General features: G+C 44.6%; 1 protein-coding gene across 1 annotated transcript in view; it reads right to left on the minus strand.

The window, feature by feature from the left end:
• Positions 1-561: 561 nt before the first annotated feature.
• Positions 562-20,212, minus strand: part of RNF114 (ring finger protein 114) — a 94,945-nt gene continuing 75,294 nt past the window's right edge. Inside the window, exon 6 of the mRNA XM_085619156.1 lies at positions 562-3,345. Coding sequence (XP_085475282.1) covers positions 3,280-3,345 — 66 coding nt within the window. The 3' untranslated portion in view covers positions 562-3,279. The remainder of the gene's footprint in view (positions 3,346-20,212) is intronic.

Consider the following 20,212-nt stretch of genomic DNA (forward strand, 5'->3'; position numbering starts at 1 on the left):
AACCCTCCCCGAAGCATTTGACATACTACACCCATGGGGCTCACAGCAGCAAAGAGAGACCTGGTGAAAGTTTGGGGCAGCCACAAGAGCCCGAGATTTGAGGCATGGTACACATACATGGACCAGTGTATTCGGGCAGAGGGCTATTCATGGGGAAGTTGTTACTGGAATAAATGTAAGAAAATATACGGACAACGGATGCATCACTGAGCTCACTTGAAACCTGAAGAAGAAAAGGGATACAACAGAAGGGACTAGGTACTGACTGGCTAGTTTGGTTGATGGACAGGGACCCGTGGCTGGATCTTTTTAACAATAACAGCATTGTAAGATGATCGGGACTTGAAATTACCTAAAAGTTTAGTTCTTTGGCTTTGATAGTCTCGTAAAATGAAACCAATAAAATGTTTTTGGAAAAAACAACGCTAAATGAATTAGCACAAACCTGGTTAGCTCAGCTTAAATAAAGAGAAAACACTGCACACACACGATCTTACCACAGCATTTCCATACTTCTGTTCACGATGCCTTACTTGACAAACTAATGAAGCAACACACAGGTTTAACGTTTAATTCTTTAATGTGAGACATTACAAATGACAGGGGTACATTATACCAGGATAATGCATCCCTTGCTATACAAATTAAGGCTGATCCTAGAAAAGATCAGTGGCAGTGGAAGAACAGTGTCTAAGAGATGATAATGTGATCTATTCCTAAAGTTTCAATGTACTCTAAGGCAATAAGCAACACTGAGTTGGGGTTAAACATACACCAGCTCTTTAAAGCCAGCAGAAAGAGCACACGCTAGATAAAAACATGTGTTAAACAAAAAGTGCTTTTTGGTGTTTGTGAAACAGAAAAAAACTAGATGAAATAAAAAAAATACGTTCTTCCGCTAACTGTGACAAGGAAAGTCATCTCCAACTAAGATTCCATTAGGAACGAACAGAAACTGGAATGAACTGAACACTTATCAATGTGACACTGTCACGTGCTATAAAACAAGAAAACCCCAAAAGGAGGTTACATTTTGGTTAGTACTTTGGATTACAGAAATCGAAGAAAAAGTACCACTGATACTTTATTCCAAAAGTTGTGAACAGTTTTTAATTGCGATCAACATCCAATCTTGCTGTCAATGTTTCAAGTTGAAGAGCAAGTAGCAATTAAGTACATGCGCAAATTGCACTCAACAAAATAAAAGCCATACTTCCGAGTGTTAAAGTGCAAATGAAAATAACTCGAGACTGTAGGCTGTGATTTAAGAGTAAAGGATCAAGGAGAAATATTAGAAGAATCTTTGTATGGCGAAGGTTAAATGTTGTATTATATATGTATTAGTCCTTTCAAGAAAATTAAATATCTTATTAACATTTGTAAGTCTCTAGATCATAGAACATAGTAAGGGTTGCAGAAGACACATGACAAATTAGTTGAAAAGGTAAAAATGTCCTAGAAATCTATGACTTGTGCCATCCTCATCGTTGAGAATTTATTATTTGCATATGATTTGATAACTGAATATTGTAGCATTAAACTTGTGTACAGCTTAGCCGAGATGTCTTCTCTATGAACACCGTTTTAAGCTCAAACTCTGAATGTGTGTGCAAGAACCCTCACAAATTTTGTGCATCACTGTAAAGCAGAACCTACATACAGACCGTAATGGGGGCTGTTTTTTCAGTAACAAAATGCTCAACAGCCCTTGCAGTATTAGTAATGACTTATGTTCAACATTCATTTTCCCACTTTGAGTCCATTACTGTTTTACACGCTTTGCATATTATAGCCATTTGGTAGCTGGAGCCGAAACAGTCTTCTGATATTTTTCTTAATAACCAAACACGGCATCTACGTTTCAGTCTACTTATCATCAAACACCTCCGCCTAGTAGGGTGACAAGGTGGGACGTTTGGAACTATAAGCACAGGCAGCCACAGAACCAATGTTAAAAGTCACTTATTTTGCAGCACACATAGGGAGGGGATATAAAATCCTTTCAATTGAGAAGCAAGCAATGTCACATGGAGGAGGTGGGACTGAGGTTTGCAAACCTACTGTTGAACAGGTTTCTTGACCATGCTCAAACTACTTCAACTGCACGTCATGCATCATATTGCAGGTCTTGGTCTTGTCAACTCTTTGCATCTGACCAAGACTATGGTGCAGAGTTATGCATTTTACTCTAATCCACATGCCTAATATTCTTGCCACTGCCAAATGTATTAAATAAGGCAAACACGATGATACACCTTATTACCTACAACATAGCCCTCCAGATAAGTATTTTCAGAAAACATGCATGCAAATTCAAGATGGTCTGTAGATAGGTGGGTAATGAAGGAGACACATTTTGTAACCCAGCAACAAGATATTGTAGGTGAGACCTAGAAGACGAACCGTGGGGCACCCTCAGTTTGGGATACACTAAAGGTGGTCATATGTGTAGTATGTTCAGATCACCATATGGTTGCTTTCAGATCTTAGAAAACACAATGGTCATCAAGAAAGCAGCAGTTTCTGTCTCACTTTGGTGGATATTTGCAGCAGTATAATTACATCTCTGATTCACGTTAGAATCCACAACATATTAATTACACCGCAGAGCTTTTTCAAAGGTTGCATAACAGAAATGCTTTAGTTCCATCAACTTTGTGTTTCAAGAATCTCTCTCTGTCCATGTAACGGATAACACGCAAACAAAGATGACTGGCATTACAAGTGATTTTCCATTATGAACAATCTCAAGGTAGGCACACAAGAATGACATGCCAGACAATTTCAAGACTGCACATGATGGTGGCAAAAACATGAGAGGGTGACATTGAATCAGACAGGCTTACGCAATTACTGCTGTTGCCAACATGCACTAGTTGCACACATTTCCGTCCATAGCTGCTTAACAGTATCATGGATCCAACCTCAACGTAGCGGCAGTATGCAAAGTATGTGCATTTTCAACAGATCTCCGCTGCAAAACTACCTGGTTTAAAAGGAAAATGTTAACTACAAGTAAACCCAACTGTGTTTACCTTGAACAGCAAATAGCTAACTCAATTTCCAAGACTCTAACTAAAAATATATGATTTTTCTTTTATAGTCTATTATTTACTGCTTGCTATCTGGACATATAGGACTGCTGGAAAAACGAAATTAGTTAACTAGATGTACACTGTTTGCAACATTATAATCTCTGCTTCATAAAGAGCTGTGTAAGACTCTGACTTGAATGATCTTTCACACGCCAAATCTTAATGCATGAAGCGAAGATGATCTTCATTTATCCATCAAAGAACGCATCAGAGCATCGTTCATCATGGCATCTTCGTCAACATTGTAGTCCTAAAACAGAAAAAAACAGCTGTGACAATCAGTCCGACACAAATGCTGCAAAGATGACCAGCATTTTTGCACTGGTCGATTTTTTAATAGTTATGGAAGGAATGAATGTTAAAGACGGACTACAGGACTGGATCATATCTACATAGTACATGGGAGCGAGCCTGCATCCACTGTATACAAGTCAGTCTCTAATTTCCTTATGACAGTCGAGTGGTGACGGCTCTTTAGACCCCTGTAATAAGAAAACGACCCAACTGCTCAACTGTAGTAACTTATTACATTTAAATGGTGACGTCATGATGTCTACTGCCAGAGCCAAAGTGAAAGGCAGGTCACTCTAAAGTTGCAGTCAAAGCAAAGAAATCTAGAACTGACTTTTCATTCTTTCCTTCTGAGCTTTTTATGTGCATTAGGGAGTAATGATGTGAACAGTAGTAACTTAAAACTGGGCAAGACAAACAGAATTTACAAAAGTTCAAGTTGTTCTAAAATGAACAGCAACCAGCAAAAACTGAAAAGACACTCTACATTCTTCTACAAATTCTGATATACAACATTTTGTAAAATGACTTGCATTAAACGGACAGTAATACTATCTTTTTGAAAGAAATTCGGAACTGCTTTGAGATGTGTTCAATGTTGTACTAGAGATTCTGCATTAAGTCTTCGTATACACACACCAATGCGATCTCTTTCATTTGAAAGAGCAAGCCACAAAGGATTTTAGCCGACTGTGGTAATGAAGGTAGTCTGACCATGTGTCATAAGAAACAAAGTTCCCACTGCCATGTTAAAAGGAAATGGCAAGTCGCCGTGGAGTTTGGAATTCCATGACCTTATAGAAAGGAATTCTGCTTTCGGCTTGTTTCTTTATTTGGTGAAGGAAATCCTCAGTGACTTGACCTTATATTGTGGGGCAGGGGTATTTATCCCACATATGTTACAAAGATTTATCCTAATATTTATATACAATTTACAAAGCTACAAATAACATACAACACTTTCAAAATCAGAACAAAACGTCAAGGCAATCATGGGTGTCCTGATGAAGAAACAGAGGCGACTCTTTAATTTCTGGAGGACTCTTGGATCTTGAAGGAATAGAACAAAGACATAAAAGGGGATCTATTTCCAAGTGACAAAACACAGTACCAAACAGGGTGTGAGGTCCCTTCTAGTCGAGGACACAAACCTTAAAGACCTTGCGTTCTGGCCAGCGGCAAACCAGTGTTTCTGGAGGTTAACTCCGCAGATGGGAATCCAGGTCACAGACAGATGATGATGCTCCAGCTCAAGTGGAGCACAGAGAAAGCAAACTCTTTCAGCCTTCTGAGGGTCAAGTCTGTTCCTATGCCTGATCTGCATTTATGAGAATTACTGCTATATTACTGTGCCTGAGCCTAATTTACCAAGTATCCTACAACTGCACCAAATGCACCACATGGAAAGGAACCTGTAATCTAGGTTCTTCTTCAAAGGATTCCACAATGAATTCAAGAACACAGAATATATCCATGCTGGATCACAGAACACTTAAGGGCCAGATGTACGAACCACCAATTTGCGACTCGCAAATAGCGTTGCATTTGTGACTCGCAATTTACAACTCGGAGATGTGAGCCGCGTACGCGCCTGCGCTGGTCGGGTTCATGTATAGCAGGCGCACCCATTGTATAAATTCCGTTGGGATTCCAAACTGGGATAGCGTAGACAACATATACCTCCATTGCAGGGAGTCAAATGCTTGACGGAGGTCCAGGGAAATGCAGCCTCACAGCTGAGCATCCACTGGAGTATGAGACATTATCTGATAAAGTCTCCTAATATTGAGAGCTGTACTTCTTCCCGGAACAAAGCCACATTGATCCGCGTGTATCAGTCTAGGGATATATTGCAATAGCCTGTTTGCCAATAACTTGCTCAGTATCTTAGAATCGGTATTGAGAAGCGAAAGGGGTCTGTAACCGGACAGATCTTTGCTGTTCTTGCCCGGTTTCGGGAGCAAGATCACTGTGGCTTGTAGCGTGGTGAGCGGAAGCAGCCCCCCTTCAAATGCTGCTCTATACAGTTCCTGTAGACGAGGGACCAATAAATCAGAGTAGGTGGCATAGAATTCTATGGGCAGTCCATCATTACCCTGTGATTTATTGCGGGGTAGTTCTTTAATCGCTGCTATAATTTCCATAGCAGTCACTGGCCTCTTTAGATCAGACGCGTGGTCTCTAAGTAGCTGAGGAAGCTGCAGCCCCTCAAAGAATGCCTCAAAGTCATCATCCCCAGCCTCCTCCGCGGGCACATACAGCTGCTCATAATACCTACGAAAGGCTGTATTTATGTCCGACTGTGTGCGCACTATATCACCAGCCAAGGTGTTTATTTCCAGAATGGGAGACACCAGTGGCGCATCTTTCATGATCCTGAAAAGCAGTGGGCCCGCCCTATCTGCAGTTGTGTGCTGTTTTTGGGTGTATAAGCGATAATCAAGGATACAGAGCTCTTCTAGGAGTTCAGCATATTTAATATGCAGCTCACCCCTGCATGTAGCACTAGAGATTGCCTCCTTTTCCAATATACCCATCTTATCTTCAGTTTCCTTAAGTTTGTCAAGTCAAACTATGCGCACTCCTACCTTTGTACTAATCGCCTACCCTCGGATCAGCGTTTTAAAAGCGTCCCATTCGATTTGTCGTGCGCTGGCAGTGTCAGCGTTTTCAGTGAAATAATGGAGTATGGCCGTGGAGAGAGCAGTGCGAAACACCGAATCTTCTAGCAATGTGGGGTGCAATTTCCAGGTCGGGATGGGTGTTGGGACCTTCCCCCAGGTTAGCAGGACTTCTAGTGGATTATGGTCCGAGTATGTTTTGCCCAGGTATGTAGTGTCTATAGCATTCACTATTAAATGTAGGGAAGAAAATATCCTGTCCATTCTGGTACGAAGCCCATGTGGTGCCGAAAACTTTGTCACTGGGATGCATCTTGCACCGTACGTCCCCCACATTCCAACCCTCAGCCCATGTCTGAAGTGCATGTGCCTGTTTCTTACATCCCGTGCCCTGTAGGGGAGGGTGTGAGCAGTCCAGGTCGATGTCTAGCACTGCATTGAAATCTCCACCTATTATCCATGGGTACCCCTCCCAGCCCACCAGCGCATTGCTAAGAAGTTCAAGAAATTTATCCTGTTCGGTGTTTGGAGCATATATACTTCCTATTACTATGTGCTCTCCGTCTAACAAGCCATGTATCAGTACATATCATCCGTTTGCATCAATCCGTTGTTCTAAGAGCACAAAGGGGGTGCCATTTCTAAGCCATATTGCCGCTCCACGGACGATGGTGGAACATGAAGTGTAGTACAATTGGCCCGGCCATTTCATTTGGAGCTTAGAGGCCTCCGTATGTACTAGATGCGTTTCCTGGAGGAGTACTATATGTGCCTTCCTGTGGTTTCATTGCGCTAAAATTCTATGCCTCTTATGTATGGAGACCAGTCCTCGTATATTCCAGGATATGTATTTATACCTATGGGATTGCGCCATTAAGTTCCCTGTCGATCCGTCTGCTAGGGGGATACTTCCCCATGTATTGACCTCCTAACATTGTACAGAAAATTGAGTCCAAATCCCCTTTTAAACATCCCAATATGAGGGTCCCCCTTACAACTTTAGAAGACCAAACCATGAACAAGAATACAACATAAACTACACAGTTACTACAATCAAGTGCAATCGCCTGAGGGGGGGTGGCCAACACCTTTCTCACATCGTACTGCATACAAAGTGAACTACTTGCTTCCCATTGAGCTCCTCCCGAAGTCCCATCCAATCTATTGTGTTACAAGCAGCCAGACCATCCAGCAATGAAATATTTAGGGACACCTATATTTCGGGCACATGTGAAATATTATGTAGCGATTCATACTCATCTGACAGTATGGTACCCCGGGGCAATCAGTAATTCTGTAGTCAACCCAAGTAGTCATTAACAGTCTGCAGGGTGACCAGAGGGAACAGCGCCACGCTGCTCTCAGAGTCGAAGTGGGTGCTGGTGTCTTCGGAAGAGTTTACAGTTTCTGCCACTGATCGTGCATCATGTGCTGCTAGTGCCACAGCCGTCAGAATAGCGTCCTTCCGGTTGTCCAAAATCTGCTCCTGTGATGGGCTTTGTCCATTACCAGATCCCACCTGAGCCTTCTTGCCTGGCTTATCATGTCGCATACGTTGAGTCTTTGGTTGTTGACTGCTGGGCTGTGTAGAGCGCTGTGAGGACAGTGGGGACAGTGTTATTTCAATCAAGTCCGCCGCCTCTTCCGGGCTGTCAAAAAACAGAGCCTTTTGTTCATGCATGACTTTTAGGCGGGTCGGGAATAGGAGCGCATATTTCAGGCTGTGGAGCCGTAGTTTCCTTTTAACATCTTGGAACGTTGCTCTCGCTCTCTGCACTGCCAAGGTAAAGTCCGGGTAGGGAGAAATTGTTTTATTTTCAAATGTTATTGGAGCGTTCTCCCTGGCAGCCCGCAGGATCGTATCTCGGTCCTTGTAGTTTAGGATCCGCGCTATAAGTGGCTTGGGCGGTGCCCCCAGGGCAGGGAGGTCGAGATGGAACTCTATGTGCGCGTTCCACACTATAGTGTTCCGTGAGGCCTATTGGAGCTACCTTGACCCTCAGCCATTGTTCAACGAATTGGGTGGGATTAGATCCTTCGCTTCGTTCCGGTGTGCCTAGTATGCGAACGTTGTTGCGTCTAGATCTCCCCTCCGCGTTGTCCACCCAATCTTGTAGTTCCTTCAGCTGACGCTGTAGTTGTTCCCTCTGAAAGGTGTGCATCATCTGTTGAGGGATTAGATCATCTAGAGCCAGTCTATTAGATCTGACCTTGTCCGCCAATTTCGTGTGATCTGCTTTCAGCAGGGTAAGACCAGTAGATAGTGTTCCAATTTGGGCTTCAATTGCACTCCGGGAGTCTCTTATTTCTTTGAGGATCAGATCCAGTTTTTCTGCCTGAGGAGTGGGTTCCGTGGGTGGGACCACGTCTATGTCAGGACTATGCATCTGGGAGTTCTGGTTCATAGCCTGCGTATCGTCCGTGGGGAGGGGGGGGGGTCCTGTTTGGTCCCGGGGTGTCCCAGGTCGCCAAGGATCCGATGCGATCAGTGCCACTTCACCTGCTCCGCCGCAACCCCCGTTAGGAAGTATGTGGTAGGTCACCAGCGCTCCCTGGTCAATTCCCTGCGTGTGGTAGGTTGCCCAGGATCGGCACCATATTCGTATTATTTCCCAGCGTTATTCCATTCCCGACTACTGAGCCATTCCAGCCATGAAACAGCCAGAATCCACGCCGTTTTTTCAGTGGCCCGGCTCTGCCCCAGCAAAAACAACACCTTCTGGCATGCGGTGAATATAGACCACAAGGGCGCACAGCAACTAGTACTTCTCAGTAGCCTCTGCCGCCTGCAATGGCACCAGCTTAGTCAGGTTGTCGCTCCCAGGGATATACATTACAGCACAGGTCAGCCCACATACAGTCTCAGCTATTGAGGCCCAGTGCTCCGGCAAACTTCTCCCTCCGTCTCCTTAGGCCATGCTCTCCTCCACGGCTTCGATTGGCTTGGCCCTACATACAACTAGCCCTCTGCTCACCTCCGCCGGTCACCGTGGCGTTTGTCAGCAGCGCCGGGGAGATCCATGTATCCGGGCGTGACACAGTAGTCAAGCCGCCCACAGCTTTCCGCCCCCTCTCCCGACCCAAGTGTCAGGCAGCATCCGATCCTGCAGCAACCCCAGAAATCTTGCAGGCAGTCAGGGGCAGGGGGGATCCCAGTGTGCCGGCTCAACCCCCTACCAGCCGCTCCAAGGTCGGGTCGTCATTTGCGATCCGTCCACCATCTTGGATCGCTACGGGTCCGCCAGGTTCCTCTGGGCGTAGCTGCCCCTCAGAATTTGATGCCCCGGTCAGTTTATGGCCGCCACAGGGGCAGATATGTCCTCTCCTCACCTCCGGGTGTGGTTCAGCAGTGTCGGGTGTCCACCGCACGATGTCCGTCTCGCTGCCCTCGGCTCACACCAGTGCCATTCCAGTCTCGGCACCATGCGACATTCGGCCAAACTCTTCATAATCAGCATCCGGCCATTCGCCTACAGGCTCCTCGTGCTCCACAGACACTCCGGTGTCCAATGCGCCGTTGTGGTGGTGCGGATGGTCTGTACCTGGCGGGATAATTGCCGTGGTGTCGGGACTCGGTACAGAGCTCTTCTAACTCACGACCGCCATGCTGGGCGGTTGGCCACGCCCCTTCAGAAAACCTACATAGTGCATGTTTACGCACAGCTTGCAAGTTTTCAAAACAAAAACAATAGGCAATGTTATTTACAACGCTAACAGCTCAAACTTTCGCAAATGCTGGTTATATTTACTGGCGGTCCCGAGGATGGGTGTGTAAGAGCACCCAAGAGAGCATCTATAAGGGCCAAATTGAAGTGTTAGAGAAGCTCTGCAAGCACCTGGCCCGGTTGGGGAACCTCTGTGAGGACATTAGTCTTCACCTCCTTAAAGGATTGTTGCCAATCAAATACCTCTCCCACCCTGTGCATCACTAGTGCAAAGGAGACGCTTACTTCCGTGGCAGGGTGGAGGAGGTGAAGAAACCAGCCAGGTGTCTGGAGAGGTGTCTAGGCCAAGGAATCCTGTAACTCCTCATACCAATTGTCCTCAGTTTATGGGGAAGGTCACCCCCTTCATTCAAATTGTCATTATGATATAGTCGGCGCCTAAGATATTGTGGGACAACTGAGCTCTGCCGCAAGGTAAGGGAAATGTATCTGAATCAAAATGGTTGTCGGATGGCTGCATCACAGAAGGAACGGCACGCGGCCTGGTCGAGGCAAATTCGACTCAGAGGGAGCAGCGTTTACTGCAAGTAGGGAGACTACTAGTCCCACTATCCATCAGGACATGGGAGCCTTGAAATGAGCCACACCTGCCAACCGGACAGCACAATTAAAGCACTTATTTTTTTACATTATCCTCACAATAACAATTCAGCCGTGAACTCTTGCACATATTCGCGTGCGCAAAAATGTTTAATTAGTTTCTCTGAAACTAAACTTGTTTACATATCTAGCTTCACACATCATTATCACAATGCCCTGAACATCATGTACAAGGTCCCTTTTCACACTATGCACAATGTCCCGGGGCGACAGGACTATCTAGTTATCAAGAACATCACTAATCTTTATGGACATCGCAAGGCTGCTTTCTATTATAAAAGATGAGCATACCGATAGATTGATAGAGGAGGGACTTCAGCTGACAACAGAGGGTCCCTGCACGCTGAGACTTCAACACGCAGTGGTCAGACATCTTGCGAGGGGTGTTCAGTTCGTGACCAAGACGGGGTCCTTCATTCTCTCCCATCAGGTAATGGGGTTGGATCGTCCCTTGGGGGGGGGGGGGGGGGGGGGGGATTCTTGGCTCCACACCTACACACACTCTAGGTAAGCTTAGGAGTAGGGTTTTCATAGTAGGAGTACATTGATTAATGCCTGGTTTTATATGCCTGCATATTTACAACGTTTTAGCATCATGGTAGAACTATATATACACTATTTATGCTTTTGGTGCTTGTAATCACTTTCATTTGCTTCTGTCTATTAATCATTAAAGCACACATATTTTATACAAGAATAACGTTGGTTCAATAAACATATTGATAACGCCACACTGTGTATTCTCTCTATACCTCTGAGAATAAGTGCGCACAAGTAACTGTGAAAAAGGTTCTGCACAGTTTCTACGATCCCTGATGGGTCAAGGTTGTGTCCCGGCGCTATAGACCGCTGGGGAACCCGTCCTGGCTATCCCTGTGAGATGGTCCCTTTCTGGGTATCTCCAAGTTGAAACTAGGCATCCCCAGCGTCTGTGGGGGGCCGTTGTAGAGATGAGGCAAGCTTAATGCCCAGAGTTGCCGAGTGTGTTCCTGGTTAGAGTAGGTACCGAGGCGAGAATTATCAAGTCCGTTTTGACCCTGGTTCACGACCCTGCCGCGTCGGGAATTGAACCCTGGTCCCTGGCCAATTCTCTGCTTACGGGTCTGCCGCCTCTAACCAGTGAGCCACACCTCTCCACAACAGGCAAACATATTGTGCTGGGGTGTCCGGAATCAGTCTAGGCACCAAGCCCCTATTTTATGTGGTCCAACAAATATGCAGATCCTTTGGATTAGTAGGAACCAAATGACAGTCCATCCTTCACTACTACCCTGCATCTCCCACCTGCTTGAACCCCCCTTTGTTTTGGTCCTTGCTAATGTCCCGCCTGTCAAGAATCCTGCCCATGGAGACTACCAGCAACTTATGAATAAAGCTGTTCATTGGCTTGTTGGGAGGGCTCTCACATATGTAAGAGAGAGGCTATTTGATGAAATAATCATGGTATGCAGGGCAGGCTGGTTAGACAGCACCCCAAGTCACTCGTGGGTGACTGTATTGTAATACAGGTTTGTAATAATCACAGGGCTGGATTTTTGTTAATTCTATAGCTAGCCGAGGATCTTCTAGATGCATCACCTTCTTGCCCCTAGGTTACTTTTATGAACTTGTGCTCAGGGGACCGTCCCACCAGGTGGCAACATATGAAAATGTCCCAAAAGCCCCTGTCAGAGTTGTCAGAGCTTATTATCAGGACCCTGGGATGAATCTTGCTTTGTCGAATTCGTTTTGAACCCTTAAGTGGTTTGAATGATCAGGACTGACTAGGGAGGGATACAGGTAATAGAGTCTCCACTTTATGGTCAATGACTACCAGGACCGTCAAGGTTGGAGAAGAGGGTTTGCAGGATAAATTAAATGAATCAGATTGGTCAAAAACGCTTACTTCTTTTGATATCATATGTTTTCAGAAGACCTGGCATACTAAGGGTGGGATTCACCTAGATGGATGTTTCCTTCACAATTAATGCTTTACCCTCGGCCAGTGGGAGGGCAAGTGGGGGCCTGGTGACTTTTATCACACTTAACCTGGACTTTAATATATGGAAAAGATCATGAGGCCTTCTCCCCACATATTAGGGGTTCTCCTTTCCTTTAATAATAACATAAGGATCCTGTGTATTAATATCTATAATGTTATTCACGGGAAGGAATATGAGGATGTGTTGACCCCACTTGGCACCCTTCTTTCCTCCTTTTGCACTTCTCATTCTAATAAATACACATCTCTATTGATCTTAGATGATTTTAATCTTCTCCCTTGTATGATGCGGTTATTTCAATGAGGAAGGTCTAATGAAGGAGGGTGGGTCTGAGGATCAGATTTATCTTAAACTTAATCCACAGGGGGATATGATGAATGAGTTGGCCGGAGAATACAATCTGGTGAACCTTAGGAGTACAGAGAGTTTCCTCTCAGGTAATATTGCCCCTACTTTCAAGAGCCTGGGAGGTGGAACGTTTATTGATTATATCCATGTGTCCAAGGGTTTATTTTCCTCCCTTATTTCCCTTACGGTGGAATGGAACATTTTCAATGACCATAATCCTTGCTAGTTTTAGTTGGAATACAGTGCAGGCAGAATCGTCCACCTAATTTAAACCCCAAGTTAAAACAACTTGCCAAGGGTGCAGACTGTAGTGGGATATAATTATCCAAGACCTTTTTTATTAATTTAGTAATGTCTTGTTTTTTAGAGATTCAGACATGCTTTAATGCAGAGGCCACTTATGACATTATTTTTGTGGCTTACGATAAGATATGTGCCTATATTAATACTGCCCTCTTAAAGCCTGCAAGTTCCGGGCTTCAGGTACTTAGCCGCTGGTTCTATAAAAATTGCACTAAGGCACGCAAGACTGTTAGCTTTGCTAAAAAAGAATCCTTGTTACAGGGGAGAGGTAAGAGATTGGAGGACCAATTATAAAGCGGCAGTAAAACAGAGGAAGCTGAAATTAAAGAATGAGCCGTGGGAGGACCTTCTTTTTGCATGTACTCATAAAGCTAGCACTATGTTTTGGAAAACTGAAAAACATCAGTTTTTCAGGGAGGATCCGTGGAGGATCTAGGTTCTCTAGTATCTGCCCAAGCCTGGGAGGACCAATTTCCAGCTTTATACCAGGGGGGTCCTAGATTCTCCTCTCTCGTCTCTGGCACCAAATTGAAGTTACAGTGGGAGGAGTTTAGAGATGCTATTGTGTCCTTGTCAGTAGGAAAGGCCCAGGGGCAAACGGGGTACCCAGGGACCTGTTTAAATCTTTTGTGGATCACTGGGCCCCTCTGCTTATGTTATGCATCAGTGCAACCATTAGTAGTTCCCTTCCAGAGGCATGATGCCCTTCCATCATTGTACCAGTGGTACAAAAAGGGAATAGGAATGACCCTTCTTGTTATAGGTCCATTTCTCTGACTGATGAAAAGTTAAGATAATAGGCAGGGGCATATTGATGATGGTAACCCACTAGATGGCGAAAAAATAACATCCTGTCCGATATTCAATAAAGATTTTATCAGGGGAGGGACACTGTGGAGCAGAATCTTAACCTACACCTTGTAATTCATTAACACACCAGAGCCAAATGGTGGTCCCCCATCTCGCTTTCACAGATCTCAGCTCCACCTTGGATAAAGTCAACAGAGATAAGCTCTGGGAGGAGCTGGGCTCCATGCGCGTGGAACAGCGTTTAGTGTAATTTCTTAGGGAATTGCATCCTGGGCGGGTTTACGGCCTTAGTCCAATATGGTAGCAATGGTGAATGCACAAAGCACTTTGCACTTAGAAAGGGGGTTTGGTAGAATTGTATCTTGGTGCCCTTTCTTTTCATTATGTACGTTAGTCGCTTAGTGATGGCCCTTTCAGTGCAGGGAATAGATGTCCCAAGAGTAAGGGGTATGCTACTTCCAGCTCTTTTAAATGAAGACAACCATGTTTTAATTGCCTGCATAGCCAGAAGTCTGCCATGGCTTTTAAACCGCTTTGTTGATTTTATGAGCAGCTTGGGCTTATTTACTAATTTTCAGAAATCACATGCAATGGCATTAGGGCCCAAAAATATGAAAAGTGCCACTTTTTGTGTGCAGGGCTAGATTTTAGGTAAAGTTGATAATTTAACCTATTTAGGAATTTAAATGGACTCCGGACTTAATTAGCAACCCCATATAAAATAACCACTGGAAGCCTAAACAGGGCATGTGCCGGGATAAATTACTTTCTCACGTTTAGGCCGCAATCCTTTTAAAACCTTGTGGGAAATCTACAAAGCCATGTGCATCCCCAATATTTCCTTTTGGTTTCGAGATTTGGGGCTATACGAAACTAGGCTCAATGATGGTGGTGGTGAACACATTTTTTAGGGTTCTTCTCTGGGTAGGGGCAAAGTACCTCAACTGAGATCCTTCATGATGAACTAGGGATGAGTTATATCAGACTTTGTCTGCGTCCCCCTCTTGTTGTGGCGTGCTGTCTGGTTGAAGGAACAATTGAGTTTCAACAGAATAGTCATTAAGGACTGTAAGAAATTGGGCAACATGCATAATATTCCTTGGTTTGTATACATCAAGGAAAATGTTAGTGCCCTTGGGAGACCAGCGCCATTTTCCCAACCAGAGAGCATTATTAAACAAGATATGGTGTGGTTGAAGCAGACTTTCCCCTAGGGCGGCAGCCGAGAGGGAAGCCTCAGCCCTGGTCAACTCATCACAGAGGAAATTTATCTTGGTAAAAACAGTACCGGGGCTAGAGCTTTATCTTCTTTATGAAATGAAAAATAATCAGCATCATATTTTTACTTATTTTAGGCTGGACTCTTTTCACCAGCTGCTCTACCCTGAGAAAACATGGTATAAGCACATTGAATTCCCCTTATGTTCCTCTGATTAGCTTTCAACTTGTGATACTTGGCACATTACATTTATCTGCCCTTTCTATAAAACTCAGATTTATTTTGATAAAACCTTTATTTTTAGAGATCGCTTTCACGTTAGACTTGCTCATTTATATTTGCAACTTTTAGCTACACAGAAAATGTGTTTTTGTGTGTTCAGATCCCTAATGGGGGGGTCTACTGCGAAGGATGCTAGGGAGAGGTGCCGGGGTGTTGGTCATGTACATCTTTTCTTGCTTGTTTTACCAAAGAATTTTCAAAGGGCTGTATATATATATTTCTATCTCGCAGATACAATAAGATGCATTTTTATGCATTATCATGATGATCTGACCTTTTTCTGTGACTATTTGTATGGTTTTAACTTTAAATTCGAAAAAAGTAACTAAATGACTGACTCGGAGTTGGAAAAAAGGATGGGTTGAGTCTCTTCCTCCTCTGCCGTCAGCACCAGCCTCGATGCGCAGGAACCAGCACAGGAGTGGAGCATGGACCAAAGTTAGAAGTGGGGCCGGTGCAGAGCACGAAGCAGGTTTGGAGAGTACGTACAGCACTGAGGGCGAACCGCCGGTTTAAGTCCGACTGGAGCCTTGCGGATCCTTGGTGCCCTAAGGTGGGCCAGAGGGAACCGGTAAAGTGCCAAAAAACTGCAGAATAGCCTCACAAAAGGCCTTAACCTGGTGCGTTGTTGCAGACAGGCCTGGAAGTTTAGAGTGCATCAGGACCAACTTTGGAATTGGCTCCGACTTGGTTCAGAAGCAAGACCACATGAACAAATTTGGAAACTTGAACTTTCCTTTCGACTTCGACTTGTCACGGCGTGGAATCTTTCAATGTTTAGCGATGTTAAGTTTCGCCTCCTGGTACCGGAAGGCATTCAGGTTCACCTGAGTGCAGTCATCACAGGTTCTGGAGTTCTATTCCTAATTCCCAGTCACAACACGCATACCTCACTGGGATCGATCACAGACATATGTTTTAACAGTCCCTACAAGACTTAATCTCTTTTGTTTTGGGAGGTGTCAACCCTTGCACACTGTGAAACATTTGGAAAAGAAAGACTTGTCTAAAAGGGTAAGGAGAAGCTCCATATCCGCATTTGAATGCACAAAAAAGAAAGGAACTGACATCATCTACCGGCACACAACCATGATACTTTGAAGTTTCAGAATCCAGTCTGACTGTAGGGGAATATCCACAAGTTGAGGGATCTGTGATAAGAAACATCCATCAGAAATTGCCTTTTTTTGTCATGCTAGCATCCAGTAGTCTATATTCTGCTAGATGGACAAGTTACTTACCTTTGGCAATACCTTATCTGGCAGAGAAAGGATCTAGACGCAGATTCCTTACCTTTAAACTTCTAGGCGTCAGACTAGATCCAGAAGATTTTTGATAGCAGTACCCCTGCGTGCCGATAGGTGGCAACGGTCAACTCTGCGTGACATCGTGGGCATAGAGTTCAACGTCCGCGTCGTATATATAGGTGCCACCCTGGCACGCTGACGTCAGTACTTTTCACGACTTTCCACGCCAGAAGCGCAGAGCCATGAAGTGACTGACCATGGAGTGCCAAAAAACAACTAGTGCCCTGAAGAGAAAACAGCCCTGACACTAAACCAATTCGCAGTGCAGGGAGGACGGGTGGGTCGGAAAGGAATCTGCGGCTAGATCATGTCTCTACCAGATAAGGCGTTACCTAAGGTAAATGACATGTCCATCTGATAGAGACATCTAGCCGCAGATTCCTTAACTGTGAACAGATACCCAAGCAATACCTTACCTGGAGGAGGAACAGCAGAAAGGTTTTAGACCAAGAAGTCCTGCAGGATAGAGCATCTAAAGAGGCCCTCTCTGCAGACCTGAGAATTCAGGCAGTAGTGTCTGGCAAACATGTGCAGAGATGCCCACATGGCCGCTTGGCAGATGTTAGAAACCAGGACACCACGCTGGAGAGCCGTGGTGGCTGCTTTCGTCCTGGTAGAATGGGCCCTAAGGCCTTCAGGAGGTTGTTTCTTCGCTAAGGCATAGCATATTTTTATGCAGAGGATGACCCAGCATGAAATGGTCCTCTTCTTAACTGCTAGCCCCTTCTTTGCTCCAAGGAGGCTGAGATGACAGTTTCTAGTTCGCAGAAGTTATTGGCACTAAAAAGGCTGTTTTGATACCGAGCAGCCGGAGGGGACAATTGTGCAAAGGTTCAAATGGCGAACACATCAAAAAGGTAAGGGCCAAAATAAGGTCCCATTGGGGCATGATTAAAGGCAGGGGTGGGGGGGGGGGGGAGGAGATATGAGTAAGCCCCTTCAAAAACCTATGTGCAAGAGGTGATTTGAAAAGAGATGGCTGATACGGCAGCCAAAAAAAAAAAACAGGGCCGAAAGGTAACTCTTCAGAGTGCCCAGAGCAGAGCCTTGCTGGGCCAAGGACAGAATGAAAACAAGAACATCTGACAGGGAAGCAGACAAAGGGTCAACGGACCGATCTGTACAGTATTTAATTTTTCTTTGCCATTGACAGGGGTATACCGACTTCATTGAGGGACGACTGGCTGCAAGAATAACTTCACACTTTGGCAGGCAGGTCAAAAGTTGTCAGCTGTCGCCACTCAATCTCCACGCAAGGATGCGGAGAGGGGACAGGTTTGGTTGGAGGACTTTCCTCTGCTGCTGCGACAGGAGATCCTCCCGAAGAAACAGCCTGACCGGAGGATCTATGCTCATTTGCATAAACTTGGCATATCAGACTCTCCGTGCCCAGTCTAGAGTCACAAGCATAACTTCGGACCCGGTTGCTCCTGATCTTCTTGAGCACTCTGGGCAGGAGTGGTATGAGCGGAAAGGCGTATAGGAGGCCTGTGCTCCACTTGTGACGAAAATCTCACCTAGCGCGTGCCGTCTTGGAAACTCCTGCACTCAAAACTGATGACATTGTGCATTCTCTTCAGAGGCAAATAGATCTAACCAAGGCTCTCCCCACTGTTGAAAGAGACCCTGCACCTCCTCCGGATGAAGACGCCACTCGCGATCAGCAAGGCAACCACGGCTGAGTTTGTCCGCTCTTGTGGTCAGAGAACCGGCCAGATGTTGATCCACCAGGAATATGCCCCGTTGTTCCAGCCAAGTCCAGAGACATAGGGCTGCTTGACAAAAGGGTTCACGACCCCATGCTGCCCTGTTTGTTGCAGTACCACATGACGGTGGTGTTGTCCGTGAACACCTGAACTAGCCTTCCTTTGAGAGACTGTAAAAAGATTCAGTGCCAACTGGATCGCACAAAGGGCAAGTCCTTATTTATTTTTTATTGAGCAGAATTAATACTTACAATGAATAATTTTAACAATACAGACAACTATTAGTTTGTGAAAAATAAATTCAATACATCATCTTATCTTATAGCTGAAATCCATTTCCTTCCTTCATCGCCTACAGATATATGTCATGCACCTGTCAAGAAAGGTGCAATGTGCAAATAATGAATAATAAAGTGCTATGCAGAACCATTTTACCATAATCAAATTATAATGTTCAATCTTTCGGGGGGGGGGGGGGGGCAATCCCTCGCGTTCTAAATACTTAGAATAAAGTGCAGTGCATAATAACATTCACATAGTAAAACACAATTATTCCACTAACACATTTAACATCCTGAGCCTTTTTTCTTCCTATCTGGCCCATAAATTTCCAAACTGCCAAAAATTTCCTAGTGGCTCCTATCCTTTTTGCACAAATGTCCTCGAAAGTTCTAGTACGTTGCATTTTTTCAAATACCAATCTTGGTGGGTTGGAATTTTCGCTGTCTTCCAGTTCTGAAGGATCAAGAGAGTGAGCCACCAAAGCAGAAATCGCTATAAATGCTTTCTCCCCTCTGGAGATTGGGGTATTCGATCCTTGCTTTACAAACCCAAACAACGCGATCTCGGATTCTGGTTTTAGTTTTCTCCGTAAGCCTTCTTTACAAGCAGAGAACACTTCTTCCCAAAACTGCGTTAAAGACGGACATGTAAAGAAAATATGTATCCAGCCCCCAACCCCCTTTGTTTTTTGAAACCGTTTATTACAAAATTAAAAAAATATACAAAGATGGGCCTACAACCTTCAGGCCGGCCGCTAGCAAGCAAGAGGAGCATGTGATACAAACAATAGCGCGCATGCCGCGGCAAAGGGAAATGCACAGGAGTTAGAAGCGGTGGTAGCCACACCATCCGGGCCCACATAACGGTTTCATTTTAATATAAATAACAACAAAAGAACAAATCCACAAGGCAACCCACAATCCAACCCCCTTTGTTGACAACGAAAACACTTGTCCTCAACCTCTGGATACAGCTTATGTAAGGCCCTCGGTGTATAAGAAGACATCCAGCGGGATAAAAATGCCATTCTTTTAAAATTAGCAGTTCTTAATAATATACTGTCATGCAGTGAAATCTCTTGCCACTTTAGTTCTGAAAAAACACATTGAGTTTCTTGGGAGATTTTATCTAGAAACCTTGTTAATACTGGGCTTTCCCATTGGTCTCGCAGTAATCTATACCAATTTCCGACACCCCTTAATTTAGCTCTAAAAAGAGCTGGCAATAGGGAGGCCGAAGCCCTCAACGGAAAGCAAAATTTCTTCACGAATTGAGTAATCTGGAGAAAGCCAAAAAATACAAAGTACCAGTGGTTCCACATCTAGCCTGAATCTCCTGCCATTTTATACATCTCTCCCCAACCACAAAATTGCCTAACTCCTTGAACCCTTTACTTTCCCAAAATCTTATCGGATTGTTTCTGATATAAAGGCCCAGTGTTTTACACTCCATAAGTTTCAAAAACTCATAACCCCGTGTGTTCGCCGTTGTATGATATAATGAACGTATTCTTTTCCTGAACCCCTGCAGTGTCTTATACAGAGTCTTTTTCTGAAGTTTGGCCGTTTTAATAAAAACTGGAGTATACGATTCTGCTTCTTGCACCATCTTATCAATAAAAAAAACTATCCAGCAATTCCT

Source organism: Triturus cristatus, chromosome 7, assembly GCF_964204655.1.
Source record: "Triturus cristatus chromosome 7, aTriCri1.1, whole genome shotgun sequence".
Taxonomy (NCBI): domain Eukaryota; kingdom Metazoa; phylum Chordata; class Amphibia; order Caudata; family Salamandridae; genus Triturus; species Triturus cristatus.